The sequence below is a fragment of the Cupressus sempervirens genome, chromosome 1 (assembly GCF_028749045.1).
Source record: "Cupressus sempervirens isolate cs-2001-9-10 chromosome 1, ASM2874904v1, whole genome shotgun sequence".
NCBI lineage: Eukaryota > Viridiplantae > Streptophyta > Pinopsida > Cupressales > Cupressaceae > Cupressus > Cupressus sempervirens.
In genome coordinates, this window is record NC_143118.1 from 648492670 (window position 1) to 648511488 (window position 18819).

At 37.1% G+C, this 18819-nt stretch overlaps 1 protein-coding gene across 3 annotated transcripts in view; it reads right to left on the reverse strand.

Moving 5' to 3' along the window:
• Positions 1-18819, reverse strand: part of LOC149579569 (GPN-loop GTPase QQT2-like) — a 133612-nt gene that overhangs the window by 37041 nt on the left and 77752 nt on the right. For all 3 annotated transcript variants that reach the window (XM_089785941.1, XM_089785931.1, XM_089785938.1), the window contains exon 5: positions 1973-2263. In XM_089785941.1, coding sequence (XP_089642067.1) covers positions 1973-2263 — 291 coding nt within the window. The remainder of the gene's footprint in view (positions 1-1972; positions 2264-18819) is intronic.

Here is an 18819-nt window from a genome sequence, read left to right on the forward strand (position 1 = left end):
GCCTGTATCTTTTCCCAGATATTCAGGATCAAATTATATTTTCCTCTTCAGACTCAAGCTGCAATGCTTTAAGAGCATCCATCTAAAAATGGTGGGAGATAGTATCATTATAATATAATGTTCTTGGAGAACATAACCTTATAGCATTTATCAAGGTCACTTGGAGACAAGATGACTTGAAGACATTGCACACCAGTACCGTTACTAGTACAGCTAAGTTTCAAAAACAGGATACATGGTACTTGGAAATGGAAATTTTTTTAAAATAATTTAATAATTTCCAAGAAATATCATAACATTCAGCTTCAAAAGAATGAACAACAGAAAGGTTTAAGTTTGAAAACTAAAACCAGTCAAATAGGGCTTCAAAAAGCAACATCAGGGATTCCAATGGCGAAAAAATGATGTTCAAAAGTGTTAATTATTTTCCACTCAATTTTGGGGTCTCTGGTTTGTGTAAAGTCTTGGAGACACATCTCCATCTCTGAATTGCATCTCGAAGGGGTGGAGCAGTGTCTCCGATTACAGTGGCATCTATATATCATTCTAAAACAGGGTTATAATTTTTTATCATATGCTCTATAAAGCATATTCCATTCAACAATTACTCTTAGTAATTTAGTAAATAGCAGTTTTGAATAGGTCTGAATCCTGACTAATACCCTTTCAAGTATTTTGCCGACCCTTCTCCTCTGTTTAAGGAGCTTCTCTCTCTTTATGAAGGAACTCATTTTGGATATCTATGTCGAATTATATCACAATGCATAGGAGGTATTATCAGATACAGTTTTGTAAGTAATAATTTATAATATAGATTGATGCTTTATTTGGTTTAATAATAAATTATCGATTATTTAGAAATATTAGAGTTTTAAATAGGTGAGACTACTATCCTTCAAGCATTTTCACACACCTCTTATATTTAAGGTCCTTATCTATCATTGATAAGGAATTTAATTTGGAGACTTATAACGCATATGAGGTATTATTGGGCATGTGAGTGTGGTGGAGTGATATCCCCAAGATAGGTCTAGAATTTTTTAGACAATTTTTTAATGATTAATAATACATTGACTTTATGGATTTTTTAACCCAAAAAAATTTCCTCACGTATACATTGTGTAATGTGTTGAATACACGCATCCTATAATTCTTATTTCATTTATGATTTTATCTTATATTTTAAAAGTAATAAATAATAACCTAAGATCCTAATTCAAGAGTTATGTACCTTCATGATTGTATATTTAAATTTCATAAACAAAAGACGGTAAAAACATTATCCAAAAGATGGCATTAATTCTTGCCATTCACTGTGATGCTTATTCTAGCATACAAAACTGCATGCCATGGCTATATAATAATGATTAAAACTTTTGTTTTTTTTAAATCTCAATATCCTTTTCATGTAAAAATAATCATGTAACCCCTAGATTAGAAGTAGAGAATTACTCTCAGATTGTTCCACCATCAACAAGCACCCCGTTGAAATCTCCAAATCATTTTAGCAAACAAAAGAGCACACAATTGCTTGGTAATTAACTCTGTAAATATGTTTCATGCACATTAAGAGATTTAGAAGGCAAACATTAAAAAGCACATGGAATTCCGAATAACAATACTAAATGTGTTTTCCTCCCACGTGGAGTAATCAATAATATTACCATCCTATACCAAAGTCCCTGACTGGCAACTTTCTATGGAGGCTCACACAGAATACGACATTCCACAATGAAGATAATCCCACAAAATTTGCAATACACAGAAATCTATCTATGGCAATAACTGAGAAACCTTTTACGAAGGAAAGCAGCTTCACACAAAATCATTTTTCTTCCGAAGGCTTACAAAATTCAACTTCTATAATGAATTTGAAAAAATATTAAAAAATCCAACAAATGCCATTCTACTGGATACAGGAAATAAAAGTAGAAGTAAAATTTAAAGAGCTGGAGCGTAATATTGAACATACCTCCACAGCAAATTGATGATGAGAAACATCAATCTTGTTAAATGCAAGAAGAAGAGGCAGACGTGTCTTGTAGAGTATACTGCATGCATAAAGCATATTGCTCATAAAAGTGATTGGGTTTGTTGAGCGAGGAGTATCAATGACATAGGCCACTATAGTGGGGAAAGTGGAAGCAAAAGCTTCTGTTATTATGGCTCCTGAAGCCGACCAAGTAAATATTTCTATCTGGCCTGGTGTGTCTACAAGAACATAGTCAAGATCATCTGCCCTTTTTTCCACCAATCCTATGACCTGGAGTACAGGAAATGAAGAGCTATAAAAAAACATCTTTACGTATGATTAAAAAAATCAGACAAGACATAAACACCAGAAACACAATAAGAAAGACATTTGCAAAGGACAATCCATTTAATACAACTAATTAAGTTGTAACAAACCTTCGACAAGTGAAACGTTGCTATAAATAAACTATTCAAGATTGTAGGTTAGTAAACAATTACTAATTAAATAATACAGCTACTATGTGTGGCTCATAAACATTGTATACATCTGAATGTTCTATTGTTAGAGCAGTCAATGAAATTTTCTGCTAATACTTACAGCTCAGAAAGCAAGATAGAAATCATGTCTTTCATCACCACAATCATTTAGTTTAATCTTAGACCCATTTTCTCATGTCTAAACTGAAAACTAATTTAAAAAACATATTCTATATTTGAGCTGTTACACCCACTGGGTGGTAGCATTTTTGTATTTAATATCTTGTATGTTAGAAGTCCAAAGTTAAATTCTAGCGCTGTGATAATGCAGTTTATCAAAAAATATAAACAGGTAATACATACCTAAATTATCATCCACTGTATGAAGCTCCATGATCTCTCGGTTACTACTAACCCAAAAAAAAATTAGCCCACACCCTTCAGCCAGTATGCAAGCTCTTTACTGAAAATAGATAAGTACTGAAAGACGATCAAAATATAAATTTTGATACACTAAGGCTCATGATTTTGGGGTGCATAATTAAACTCTAGGAATTCCTCCCAGGAAGGGATTTAGCTGGAGAACTTTTTGGAGATTCTAAAGAGCAGTGCATTTTGATTTTATGATTGGCATTAGCAAGGACACAAATAATCATGCTGAAGCCACTGCACTGCTGAAAGGACCACATCTTGCAATAATCAGAAAGTGTCAACAATCTTCTCGCTGAGGATGCCTCAAATTATAATCAATGCTCTGACGCTGAGTCAAGTGCAATCTTGGAAACATAAGTCAATAGTAAATGATGTACGATGGTTAGCCAGTAGATTTCTAAATTCGATGAATTCACATTTAACCATGGGGGAAAGGCTGGCAAAGTAGTTACAGACCTAGTTATTAATAATCAGATTGATAAACTGACTCGATCAGGGGCCCCAGATAACTCTTTGACAGCTCCTTATCCAAACTCTAGGAGACATCTTTCACAACATGCCTCCCAAGCCCCTTTAATTTGTTGAAGTATTTCTCAATTTCCACTCATTTAGGCCTCCCTTTCTTAGACTTGTTTAAGATCTAGGAAGTCTTTCCCTAGCACCCATGGTAATTAATTCTATGTAACATTTTTTTTTGAAAGGCATCTTGATCTTCATATGGCCCACCATTCATTCTTCTCACTATGATAAATATGTTTTTACTGCAGTCTCCTAAGCTGTAGCTATTCTCCACACAAATGGCACAACTGTGAAAACACAAATCGTTTCTGTTACTTGGCTCCTTGCTCCCGAACCCTGAAATTGGTCCAATTCAAACCAGGTCCGGATCTGGTCCACCTGTGGATCTGGAGTTGGACAGTATTTGTGCCCAAACAACCTGATTCATCTGGACCAGACAAGGTTCAATCCTGCATGAATTTGGCTCGACTAAAAGCAGACCCAAGCCAAAAAGTGATAGAAATTTTTTTTAAATGTAAATTTAATTGCTTTTTCACATCCACAACCCTGAAAAGGCATGTTTTTAAAAGACTTAAGTTGGGCTTTTTGGCTTGTTTGTTGTGCAAATAGATCATTTTCTCTTGAGGTGGAGCAAATAGGTAGTTGAGAAAAAGCTCTGTTGAGCAAGAGGGAATCGAGAGATTGATATGTTAAGCTTGATTGAGTATTTGAGCTTCATTCCTATCCTTTCAAAGCTTCTATTACATGAAAGAGGTAAGTTTTTACTTTATTTTGTTTTTGTTTTAAGTTTATATATTTTTTCATTTCTATTCAATTGTCCATAAGTTTCTTTCTCTTATTTTTATTTTTGATGTGTATAAAATTTATTGTCATAGGATCTACAGTAGTGTTGAATTTGTAGCATCTGTCCGATATATAATATCAGATTGTTACTCGGAAAGATTCACATACATGTGTGTGTATACATACACATATGTGTGTGTGTATACACACATATTTGTGTATATTATAATCTGTCAGTTGACAGCACAAATTATTCGATCTCGTTGAATCTTCATTACAGTGCAGCGATCTCTCTGTGTTAACATCTCAGAACATATGACTCCTCATAATCGTGTTACTGTTTCATATTGCAGATTATGTATGAATAAATAGCAAGCGCCAATTATGATCGGGCTTCTCATATGTATTATCTCCAAGTGTAATTTGCAATAAACATAACTAATGATGGTAATCTTGAGTTATGTCTTGTGTACAGACATGACCCTACGGGTCCAAAGGTCACGCAGAGTCATGTCTCTACACAAGACACAACCATTTGCATTCATATATATCTTGTATATCATGATCGCTTGGAAACACATCAAAGCATTCCATGTTATTACCTTCAATCTAATATATCTGCACTTACCTGCAATAAAATATTGCAATCAGTATTGGTTATTTACATTTCACAACAATACAAGTTGATTGATAGCCCGGAATCAAAGTCAACTTTTGTGATCAGGAAAACTCATATATATTTATCCTTGCATTTGATAATAAAAGAAGATTTGATTGCTCTACCTCAGATCTAAGTTCCTTTATCATGGTATCAGACCCTCGTAGGAAGAACAAACCTTTGAACCAACTGTGATATTTTTTGCTTAATCACTAAAATACTTCGTTACTCAATCAAATCATGGTGAACAATATCAGAGTTGAGGATAGACTAGAAGGTGCCTCCAACTTCATTTCATGGAAAATTTGAATCACGGCAATACTCCAAGAACTTGAATTGGAGTCATTTATAGAGTAAAACGAGGAAATACCCAAAGATGAAATTAATAACTTGGAAAAGACGGAACAATAAGGCCAAAAAATTATCATTGGTGGAGTTAAAGATCATATCCTTCAATAAATAGCAAAACTTACAAACACTTATGATAAACAAGACACATTTGAGATAAACAATGCAAGCAAAGATGCTTACATTAAAACAACTTCTAAACATCAAGATGGACAAAGGAGATACAATCAACTCCTACTTGTCCAAAATCTCTAAAACAAGAGATCAACTCTCTACCAAAATCTCTGAATTAAGAGATCAGCTCTCTATCATCTCTAATATCTCTTAGGAATATCATGGGAATCATTTGTTCAGTGCATCAGTCGTCCATCTATACCCAAATTTGATATACTCAAAAATGAATGTACCCAAGAAGAGGCTCAATTAATCTCAAGAGGTATCATCTCTAACAAAGTGGAAAAGATTCAAGCATTGCATATAAATTCAAGTAATAGAAAGGGAAAATCAAAAGGAAGAGAGGGAAGAAAACCTATAAGAAAAGAAACCTGTCAAAAGTTCAATGTTATAAATGTGACAAATTTGGACATACTCACATGTATTGTCCAGAAAGCAAGAAAAATCTTATCAACATAGCCGAAGTCAAGGAAGTAGAAGACAAGGATGAAAAATACTCATTATACTACCTTGCCCTATCGAATGAGATAAACTCCAATAAAAACACCTGGATAGTTGACAGTGGAGCTTGCAGACATATTACTAGATTTAGAGATAAATTTGAGACTCTTGAAGAATATTCAACTGAAGAAGTGACAATAGGCAACAACTCCACTTACCTTGTGAAAGGAATTGGGACTTTTTCAATACATCGAAGTACCGTAGTTAACTTACACGTAAAGAATGTCCCATTTGTTCCTAGAATTGTTAGAAATGGAAAAAGAAATCTGTAAATAAGCAATACCAAGAAAGAATCTAAGTGAGTAAATGCATGAAAAGATATTACCATAAAATAGGAGAGAGAAAGCTTATAGCTCCAACACCATGAGACAAGATATTTGGAAAGGGGAAAGCAAAGAAAACCCCTTGTGACATTATGAATGAGGCATGAAAAGCCTAAGAAGGAAGAGAGAGAGAGAGAGATAGAGAGCAATGCTCATACAATAATTGAGAAGAGGAAGAAACCTCATTGTGAAATGAGAGAAGAGGGTCATCTCTTAAATAGAGATGAGAGAGAGGAGTTAGAATGTAACCCCCATGTCTATGAATGCCACCATTCATAAGTGTGTGAGGCCAAGTGTGAGATTCCTCTTAAGGAGGAATAATCTAAATTAGAAATTACAATAAATATTTGTCCTCACATATTCCACTAGATGACAAAATAAGATGTAGTGGAAAAAGGACAAAAAAGAAATATATTAGGATACCTTGGCTTATATCCTAATATATTACAACAATAAAGAAAGGAGTTCTAACCTTGGTTTATAAACACACCAAGGAAAGATTACAACTTCTAACAAGAATCAAAAGAAACCTTATCTTTATATCTGGTCTAGCAAATCAAGGATATCGAATTGCTTTTCAAGAACATAAAATGTTGTCTGGGATGAAGAATTCAAACATTAAAAATGCTATTTCTATTGGAGTTAAAGAAGGAAGTTTATACAAACTTTGTAATTCCACAAATCTATCTCGAAGTCATGAAACTGGAATGTCAAATGAGATTTAGCATAGGAGACTCTATAGAGAAAATTGTAAAAGGTCTACCCAACCTTAAACCTGAACATGAAGGTATATGTCAAGGATGTGCATTAGGAAAGAACCCTCAAACTCCTTTCCATTCCAACGAACGTAAAACTAAGAGCATTCTTGAACTTATTCATAATGATCTATGTGGGCCTATGTCAATACCTTCATTAGGAGGATTTTCATACTACATCATCTTTGTAGATGACTCTTCTATGAAAACCTGGATATATTTTATTCAATTAAAAGATTCAAATAAAGTTCTAATCAAATTTAAAGAATTCAAAGCCAATCAAAATTTAAAGAAAAAAAGATTACAATTTTAAGATTTGATAATGGAGGAGAATATATCTCTGAAAACTTCAAAGATTTATGCATATCTGTTAGGATTAAGAGGGAGTATACTGTACCATATAATCCTCAACAGAATTGAGTAGCAGAAAGAAAAAATAGAACTATCATTGAAGCATCTAAGCAATGATGCACGATCAAAATTTGCATACGTCATTCTGGGTTGAAGCATTAAATATTGCTATATATATTCAAAACAGATGTCCTTGTGCAATTTTAGAAAACATAATTCCTGAAGAAGTTTTCTTAGGAAACAAACCTGATCTAAGTCATCTTCACATTTTTGGTTGTCCAGTATATATTCATATCCCTAAGGAGAAAAGAACCAAACTAGAGCCATCAGGGAAGAACAATATATTCGTTGGCTATAGTGATTCTTCTAAAGCCTATAGGGTATATGTGCCAGGATCAAGAACAATTGAAATCAGTAGAGATGTTAAGTTTGATGAAGATGTTGCATTCAAAACTTCTGAAGATATAAAAGACCCCAATGATAATTCCATTCCTGAAAATGATCAAAGTGCTATGATTGAGAGGGAGACTAGCATTAAAGGTAATGAAACCACTACATCAAATCCTAAAGAAAATTCAAATCCACTCAACAATAAAAGACCCTTATGGGCAAGGAAAATGTTTGAAGAAAATAATGTGATAGCTGATGAAATGCTTAATGAAACCAAAACGATAAGGAATCATTCATGTTCTGTTACTCACATAAATGAATTCACTAAGTCTGAACCTTCTTATGTTGAAGAAGCTCTAAAATCTCAAGCCTAGAGAGATGCCATGATTGAGGAATATCAATCCATACAATATTTGGGATGTTCTGCCAAGACCCAAAGACAAATCTATTGTCTCCTCAAGATGGCTATTCAAAATCAAGCAAGCACCTAACTGAAGTATTGAGAAACACATAGCCAGACTTGTGGCCAAAAGATTCTCACAATAGGAAGGGATTGATTATGACGAAACTTTTGCTCCAATTGCCCAGTACACATCTGTCAGAACTATACTTGCAATAGTTGCATCCAAAGGTTATGTAATGTCCCCTTCACCGCACTAGGCTTTCTGGCGCCTTGTTGGTCTATCTTTCCATCCAGATAGGCTAATGGCATTTATTTTGAGGATGCCAGCCAATCACAAGATTCTATTTGATTTTGTTGAAGATATATTTTAGTTGTGGAGTTTCCTATAGTTAAGTCTCTTTATTTTATAAAGTTGATTTATACAGTGACTTTATGAATTAAAGTCATTTTATAACAAAAGTAACCTAAGTGACTAAATGACGAAATTGGCTTTTATCCCACATTGGCTAGTTGTTTTTATTTCCCTTCATATCGAGGTTATAAAAGCAGGGAGCTACATTGGGATTCACACCATGAAAATATGATATTGATCAAAATATAACAGGTTGCTTGAATGTGAGTGTGCTTTCTTAAAGAATAAACCCCTTAAGATAATTTGAGAAGCTAGACATAGCCCCAGTCTCTCGTTGGAGATTGTATAAGGTTTAAGAATGGAGAATGCAGATTAATATATTGTTCTAGCAGACCCACACTTAGCAAGAAGTAGAAGGAATAAGCTATGCACGTACAAAGATAGTCGAATCACTCTTGAAGAAGACAGTGGGAGTTGCAACAAGAGACAATGGGAGTGCGACAGAAGAGAGTAGGAGTTACAACAGAAGACAGTGGAGTTGTGGCAAGAATCAAGGGGGAGATGTGTGGGAAAATCTGAAACACATGCAACGATTACCCAATTGGAGACTCTCGCAAACCCTTTCAGCAGTCACCCCTAGGTCATAGCACTGAACGCAAACGTGGCAGGAGCTAGTAGAGAGTCTTTGTGACAAACTACAAGTCGTATTGTAATAATCTCTGTTCAGATAGGAGCTAAAATACTGATCACTATGAATAGGATTTACATCAAACAGTTTCCAGTCATACCCAAGCTACACCGACCAATTTGAACCGGTCTTGTTTTGAATAAAAAGGTTTAGAATTACTGGTTAACAGTGAGGGAAATTTAATCAAACAGTTACCATGCACTGTATATTCAACCTATATTGTTTAATGGTACTAAAAACTGAAAACCCAAGCATATATTTTAAATTTACTTTGTGCGGTAAGTTATGCTTCCAACTCAATAAATCAGCTTCTAGCAGATAATATAGTATTGAGCTTAATACAGCAGGTTATTTCACACAGTCACATATTTATTTTGGACACCAACCATTAACTTGTAAATAACCTTCACACTCATTTACAATCTACGCCAAAACACCGAGACAGTACATTCAACTCATGCTCAGCAGTTACAACTTGTTTAAAAGACCAAATGCGAAGGAGAATATGGCACCTGGCATATGCAATCCCGTATGTTGATGCTGAGCATGAAAGTGTTGAGAGATCCGCCTGAAGAGACCAGACAGGAAACTGGAATGGTGTTATTTATACCTTGGCTTCCTGTTGTAGGAAATCACGTCTTATTTCCTGAGTTTCTTGAACCCGTGTCTCCACTGTGACGTTCCCAGAAAACTTGTCGGTCTTGGTAAAGGCCACTTAAATACAGTGCTCCACGTGTTTTAGTCGAGTATTCTTAAAATCCGCCAGAGAAGAGTGTCACGCAAACGTCCAACTAACAGCCACGGTTAACAACAAATCTTGATCTGTAATCTTCTATACCAACAACTCGACGCTTTGATTATGAATACCGCCTGTGAAAGATACAGTAATTCAAACGACGCTTGTTAAATGCTAAGTTTGGAGTTCTAGCCTTTTGTAAAGGTTTTTTGGCGTTGTTCAAATCCTCAATACCTGTATTAGTTGTGCCTTAAACCCTTGTTCCCTTTCTTTCTTATAACTCCCTTTCCAATGCAATCTTGTAATCCCGTCAAGGAAGAGTTTACCCTAACGGGTAGCAAATACAGTTTGTATTCTGTACCAGACGTGTGAAGATATCTGGCTGCTAACTTCAAAATCAACCAAATATACTGCAAGTGAACTCTTGTGAACAACAATTCCTTCCAGAAATAATCAATCAAACTTACTTGTTTTCATACCATTGCCGACTTTGGCCCACACCAATGCAAACTGAAAATAAGGAAGATTGGGGCTACGTCCAACTCCCTTTGTGTTCCCAGACTTGAGGGTTTTCGTCCTACATGTCCCAGACCAGTCACATTAAAGCAACCAGAACTCAGAATAATGTAGTTCATAAATTCTCTTGTGTGTTAATCCCAATGCAAACTCGTAAATATATAGCCTCGGAATGAGGGGAAGGTACCACGTACAAGGAATGTGGGATTAAAAGTCATTTTCGTCATGTAGTCACTTAAAGTTGTTTATAAAGTAAATAACTTTAAAACATTGAAGTGACTTAGCTCTATACCTTTTAATAAAGTTCTGGAATAAATTAAATTAAATACCCCATTGTGACTGGAGAGCATCCTGCCTGAAATCAATATTAATCTATTCGGATGTGGAGATAGATTAATTTTGTAGCCCAAAACTAAAATTGAGAAGGGGACATGACAGTCCTCCCTTCTCGAGATTGCTTGCCCTCAAGCAATCTCAACACTGGGTGCTGCAATATGAACTCACCTTCCCAAGTGGCATCCTCGTAAGGAAAGTCTTTCCACCTGACCAGATATTCCCTAACAAAATTGTTTCATAGCTTCTTCTCCCTAATCTCAATCACCTCCTCTGGTACCAAAATAAGTTTACCCACATCATCAAGTGGAGGTAAACTCTTTGAAGGCACAATCTGCGGGCCCACTACCTTCTTGAGGCACAAGACATGAAAGATGTTGTGGATCCGACTGTCACCAGGTAATTCCAACTCATACACGACCTCCCCTATCCTCCTGATGATACAGTAAGGCCCATAAAACCTAGGCTTAAGTTTCTCGGCCCCATTTTTCTTCAATAAGCTCTGTCTGTAAGGCTGTAGCCGAAGGAAAACTCTATCTCCTATCTCAAAACTCCGCTCTATGCGATGTCGGTCAGCGTACAACTTCTGCTGATTCTGCACCTGCTAAATATTATCTCTAAGAGCTCGGAGGATGTCCTATTGTTCCTCAATCCAATCTCTGGCTAATGGTGCTCTGCTGTCCGATAAGGCCAAATCAATAAAAGAGAGAGGCTCATAGCCGTAGAGAGCACGGAGAGGAGTCATCCGAATAGACATATGATAGGTGAAGTTATAACAATACTCCCTCGAATACAGCCACTTGACCCACACTCTCTGCTGTCTTGCAATGTAGTTCCTCATGTAACCTTCCACCCACTTGTTCACTATCTCGGTCTGGCCATCAGTCTATGGATGATAACTTGTGCTAGGAGTCAATTTTGTACCAGTCAATCTAAAAATCTCCTGCCAAAAGGTACTGAGAAACCTACTGTCTCTGTCACTCACAATGGTTTTAGGTAATCCATGGAGTCTGAAAATCTCTCAAAAAAACAATTCAACTACCTCGGAAGTTGACCAATCTACAGATATCCGAAGAAATGCACGTACTTGGTCAACCTGTCCACCACTACAAAGATGCAATCCCTGCCTTGGACCCTCGGCAACCCGATAATGAAGTCCATAGAAATGCTCTCCCATCTCTGAGCTGGAATGGGGAGGGGCTAAAGTAATCTTGCAGGAAAACCCTGTTCTGACTTGTTTAGCTGACAAGTCTGGCACTCTCTAACATGCCGTAGAACATCATCCTTAAGCCCCTTCCAAGAGAATCTCTCTCTAATCTGCCTGTAGATTTTGAAAAACCCTGGGTGCCCTGCTGTCGGTGCATCATGTATGGTGCGCATAATGTCCTCCTTTAGTTTAGAATTGGGTACTAGGTAAATTCTATCTTTATAATATATAATATCATTCAGTACCTTGTACCGCTCATCCTGAAGTATGCCATTCATAATCTGACATGCGTGTGCATTTTTAGAATACTCCACTAGTAGTTGTGATCTCCAATCCACTGAAATCTAGAAAGTGACGTAACAATCCAACACTGAGGGCCTACGAGAAAGAGCATCAGCAACAATATTATTTTTCCCCTTGACATATTCAATGTCAAAATCATATGCTTGTATCTTGCTGACCTATTTCTGTTGTCTTTCATTCAATTCCTTTTGTTCTAGGAAGTAACGTAAGCTATTATGATCAGTTTTAACTGTAAATTTACTTCCCACCAAATACTGTCTAAATTTTGCTAAGGCATGCATTATGGCCAGCATCTCCTTATCATATGTGGAATATAATACCTCACTACCCCAAAGTTTCCTGCTCTCAAAAGCAATGGGGTGACGGTCCTGCATCAAAACAGCCCCTATTCCACTTCCCGATGCATCACACTCTAAAACAAAGGGCTTACAGAAATCAGGAAGTGCTAGCACTGAGCACGAGCTCATCACCTATTTCAGCTTAGCAAATGCTACCATAGCGTCCTCTGTCCAAGAAAAAGCCCCTTTCCGTGTCAAATCAGTGAGGGGTGCAGCTACCTATGAAAAACCCTTGGCAAACTGCCACTAATAAGAACATAGACCAAGAAAACCCCGTAACTCTGATACATCCTTCGATGGTGGCCAATCCAAAATCGCCCTAATCTTCTCCCGGTGCACCTTAACTCCCTTAGCACCAATCACATGACCCAAGTAAAGAATCTCAGTCAACTCAAATTCGCACTTGGATTCTTTTGCAAATAGAAAGTTTTCCTCTAAGAGACTAAGAACCTCATCCAGATGTTGTAAATGTTCCTCCCAAGTTCTGCTGTAAATTAATATATCATCAAAGAATACCAAAACGCACTTCCTTAGCTGTTTTTTAAAAATATGGTTCATGCATGACTGGAAGGTGGTTGGTGCATTAGTGAGCCCAAATGGCATCACCAAGAACTCGTAATGTCCGTAATGGCATCTGAAGGCTGTCTTATGCACATCTTCTTTCCGGACCCATATTTGATGGTACCTTGAGCGAAGATCTATCTTGGAGAAGTAAACTGCCCTGTGAAGCTCATCCAACAACTCATCAATGCGAGGCATCGGGTACTTGTTCTTGATAGTCCTCTTGTTCAATTCGCGGTAGTCTATGCACATCCAAAGGGTGCCATCCTTCTTAACCAGCACTACTAAAGACGCAAAGGGACTAGAGTCGGGTCTGATATGCCCCATGTCCAAAAGCTCCTTTATCGTCTTCTCTATTTCCTCCTTGTAATGCCTAGGATGACGATAAGGCATAGTAATAACAGGTTTGGCTCCCTCCTCAAGCTCAATAATATGCTCAAATCCTCTATCTGGAGGAATCCCAGAAGGAATATCCTTGAACACTCTCCTGTGCTTATCTATAACTGTTTGTATGTCACAGTGATATCGCTATCTTGTACCTTGTGTCTCCTTGGACAAGATGAAACACTGAGTAGCCCACTCTATATCATCGTGTCTCAAAATAGCCTCCATCCTGTGAGCTGAAATCACTCTGGGACCACTATCAGGAATAGCTCTAAGGATCACCAATCTATCATCCTGTAAGAACTCCAGCTACATAGTCTCATGATCAAATGTATACCTACGAAGAGTACTCAACCATTGTCTTCCCAAAATAGCATCCAGTCCATCCAAATCAACCACATAAAAATCAGACTCTAGAAAATAACCATCAAACTGAATCTGAAGACCAGCTACCTTCTCTATGCACCTCAAAACTTCTCCACCAGCTACCTTAACATCAAACTCGGGTATGGCCACTATCTGTAAACCCCTCCTAGATACCATCTGTGTACTGGTAAAATTATGCGAGGCTCGTGTATCTAAAAGGCAAATAATACGCTCGCCTCTAACAACCCCTTTCACCCTGAAATGATGACATGCTGGATCACTCGAAAGGGTAGCTAAAACAAGAGGCTGCTCGGTAGGGTTTTTTTTTTCTTATCTTTACTGAGCTGCCCCTCAACTTCCTCCTCCTCCTCGCTGTCCGCACTGTTATCCTCTTCCTGTGGCTCTTCTACCTCTTCCTCCTCCTCAGAATGGACCTCAACGTAGTGGATTTTGCCTTTACCTAGGCATCTGTGGTCAGGAGTCCTAGACTCCCTGCAAGTAAAACATAACTTCTTCCTCCTCGGTTCATTGCATGTCTCAAAATCCAATCTGCAGGTGTTTGTCTTTTGCTGTTTTTTATTTCAATTAAAAGAAGTGGATTCTTTATAGGATTTCTTAGGAGGCTGTAACAGTGATGTAGTTGAGTCCAAATCGTGAGCAATCTTAATGGCGTCATCCAAGGTGTTTGGTTTTAGGACTTTAACCAAACCCCTAAATCTGTCTTGTTATCCTTCTGTGAATAACATCACCTTGCGTTGTTCGGACATATCCGATACCATCACTAATATCCGCTAAAACTCATCTATATAGTGATCCAAGGTCCAGCTCAGTCATAACTGGGCCAAATCCCTGTAGTAAACCTCAATATTTGTCCTATCAAAACGAGTAATCAACTTTGAGTTGAAAACCTCGTATGAAGTGATGAGACCGTGATCCTAGGTAACTAGTCCATGGTGCCACCAATCATAGACTGCTCCCTCAAGATGCATCGTGGCAAATCTAATAGCTTATGTTTCCATCATGGGCTTGAGTGTTAGGTAAGTATCCAACTTATGAATCCATGCCCTGGCTGTAGTTTTATTGATGCCATCAAAAGTGGGAAGTGTTATTTTGTTCATAGCATGTTTAAGATCCCTGTTTTGCATCCTGGACCACCTATCATGTTGAGGTCTCTCAGCATCCCTCTTTTGGTTCATATATTGATTAAAAGTCAAATTTTGTTTGATTGGATCCGGAAGTAAATCCCACTCATCATATATTGCCATAACATTATCAAGTAAGGATCCGGAAGTAAATCCCACTCATCATATATTGCCATAACATTATCAGGTAACAAAGCTGGAGCTATGAGTTGAGCCACTTCTTCTTCAGCATTATTTCCCACAAAAACGGGCATCAAGGGTCTATCTATATTTCGAGTAGGAGTTCTTGTTGCACGGGGTGAACCTACTATGCTACCACCCCCACTGTGGTTGCTAGGTGCTCCTCTATTTACAGGAGCTAACTGTTGCATGGCACCTGTGAGCTGCTGTAATGTTGTAGCGAGGTTATTTTGCCCATCTCTAATGGCCCACAAAGTTTCCATTACTTCCTTGTCCATTGCTTCGTCAATTCTTGCAATTGGAGAAGCTGGTGCTTGTTCCTAAGCCTGTTCACTTCTAGTAGTTTGTTCAACCTGTACTTCTGGCCCAAAACTTATGTCCTCATCTACTGAATAACTATCTTCCACTACAAAATGTTCTGAAGATTCTGTCTGTTCCGGCTGAACATGACGAAATGTATACTGCCTTTTACTCATTCCCAGTTGTCATTTTGTTTAATGAACCTACAAAAATAATTTTTCCCACAAGCTGGCAAGACTTGTGCCGCCGATACCACTGTAATAATCTCTGTTCAGATAGGAGCTAAAATACTGATCACTGTGAATAGGATTTACATCAAACAGTTTCCAATCATACCCAAGCTACACTAGCCAATTTGAACTGGTCTTGTTTTGAATAAAAAGGTTCAGAAATTACTGGTTAACAGTGAGGGAAATTTAATCAAACAATTACCATGCACTGTATATTCAACCTATATTGTTTAATGGTACTGAAAACTGAAAACCTGAGCATATATTTTAAATTTACTTTGTGCAGTAAGTTATGCTTCCAACTCAATAAATCAGCTTCTAGCAGATAATATAGTATTGAGCTTGATACGACAGGTTATTTCACACAGTTACATATTTATTTTGAACGCCAACAATTAACTTGTAAATAATGTTCACACTCATTTACAATCTACACCAAAACACCAAGACAATACATTCAACTCACGTTCAGCAGTTACAACTTGTTCAAAAGACCAATCGCAAAGGAGAATATGGTACCTGGCATATGCAATCCTGTATGTCGATGCTGAGCATGAAAGTGTTGAGAGATTTGCCTGAAGAGAACACACAAGAAACTGGAATGGCATTATTTATACCTTGGCCACGTGCTGTGGGAAATCACGTCTTATTTCCTAAGTTTCTTGAACACGTGTCTCCGTTGTGACGTTCCCAAAAAACTTGTCGGTCTTGGTAAAGGCCACTTAAATACAGTGCTCCACGTGTTTTAGTCGAGTATTTTTAAAATCCGCCTGAGAAGAGTGTCACACAAATGTCCAACTAACAGCCACGGTTAACAACAAATCCCGATCTGTAATCTTCTACACCAGCAACTTGACGCTTTGACTGTGAATACCGCATGTGAAAGATATAGTAATTCAAACAACACCTATTAAGTGCTAAGTTTGGAGTTCCAGCCTTCCGTAAAGGTTTTTTGGTGTTGTTCAAATCCTCAGTACCTATATTAGTCGTGCCTTAAACACTTGTTCCTTTTCTTTCTTATAACTCCCTTTCCAATGCAATCTTGTAATCCTGTCAAGGAAGAGTTTACCCTAAAGGATAGCAAATACAGTTTGTATTCTGTACCAGACGTGTGAAGATATTTGGCTGCTAACTTCAGAATCAACCAAATATACTGCAAGTGAACTCCTGTGAACAACAATTCCTTCTAGAAATAATCAATCAAACTTACTTGTTTTCATACCATTGCTGACTTTGGCCCACACCAATGCAAACTGAAAATGGGGAAGATTGGGGCTACGTCCAACTCCCTTTGTGTTCCCAGACTGAGGGTTTTCGTCCTCAACGTCCCAGACCAGTCACATTAAAGCAACCAGAACTCAGAATAATGTAATTCATAAATTCTCTTGTGTGTTAATCCCAATGCAAACTCATAAATATATAGCCTCGGAATGAGGGGAAGGTACCACATACAAGGAATGCGGGATTACAAGTCATTTTCGTCCTATAGTCACTTAAAGTTCTAGAATAAATTAAATTAAATACCCCATTGTGACTGGAGAGCATCCTGCCTGAAATCGATATTAATCTATCGGATGTGGAGATAGATTAATTATGTCGCCCAAAACTAAAATTGAGGAGGGGACATGACACGTACATTCACAAATATCAGGTGCATAGTATTTGGCCACCATAAAGTTAAGGGGTCGCCGGCCCAACACCTTCACTATCAAGGTCAGCTCTAACAGTAATGCAAGGTAGCAACAGCATTGGTGTGTGTATTTCAAAATGTCATAGTCATTAAAAAGGCAAACCCAACCTGAGACGTATTGGCAGCCACATCTTACCATTCAGGTTCCACTTTATTCATGTTTGTAACTTGTCATATAGTCATTGATTAATTTACACATCTATAGCATGGTTGTATGAATTTACTGAGTAGTTGTTCCAATCAATTCAACAGTGGATAATTCAAGTTCTTGCATTTTGGGAGAATGATACGATTCTTAGAGTTATACTGTACCAGCATTCCCTTATATTGAAATTAGTTGTTCCTATTACTATTCCATCGGGTCCAGATCATTACAAGTTGGAAGGTACATTAGATGTGTAACATAATGATTTTCATATCAAAACAAAGACAGTTTAATTAAGAATTTCCAACATTCATAGAGAGACAATTGAAATCCTTTTCATATGACATTAATTGTTTTAAGAATTAACTGAGATGTTCATCTGAATATAACTAGTTTAACGATTAACAGCAATTAATTGTATCCATGATCATCTGAAAATAACTAGATCAACGATTAACTAAACATAACTGTATTTATAATCAACTGAAAATAATTGTATTTATGATCAACTGCATAAACTAAATTAGGGATCAACTAAAAATAATTGTATTTATGATCAATTGAAATAACTAATTTAACGATCAAATAATTGTATTTATGATCAACTAAAATACTTAATGATCATCTGAAAGTAACTGAACTATCCTTTCTACATACAAGTAAATGCTTATCAAAAAAAGAAGGAAAGAAACATACAATTATCATTCCAAAGGATCTTTATCTGGTTGTGCAAGCCTCTGCTTTGGTGAGAGAAGCACTAACATAGGCTTAACCTCCCAACCTCGAACCATACTTATCCTCACACATTCTATCAAATTAGAAAGGCCCTCCCTACCTCGGGATTGGGCTTGGGATGTTCTTAATCTAGCAAACAGAGCATTCTGGTGTTTAGAATGTCCGCATAGTTATGAAACGGACATGCTTGCATAACTGGCGCTTCTGACATCAAGTAATCATTAGATGGCAACCATGCCTTAAACTACCTTGGCCAAGGATTTCAAATAGGTTCATTGAGCCGATCACCACCGCTCAACTTGACAACAAGTTTCATTAAAGGGATGAGCATGAGCTATTAAGTATATTTGATTAATTTATTATTCATGTCCAATTTCTCTTCTGCTTTCTGGCAAATTCACACCACCTCTTCACCTTACTTGACTATATAGCCGGTGAGTCCCAGGTGTCTGGAATTTCCTAAGCAATCTGCTCTATGCATAAGTTCCAAGAGGATTCGCTGCTTAGTATGCTAATCACAACTGT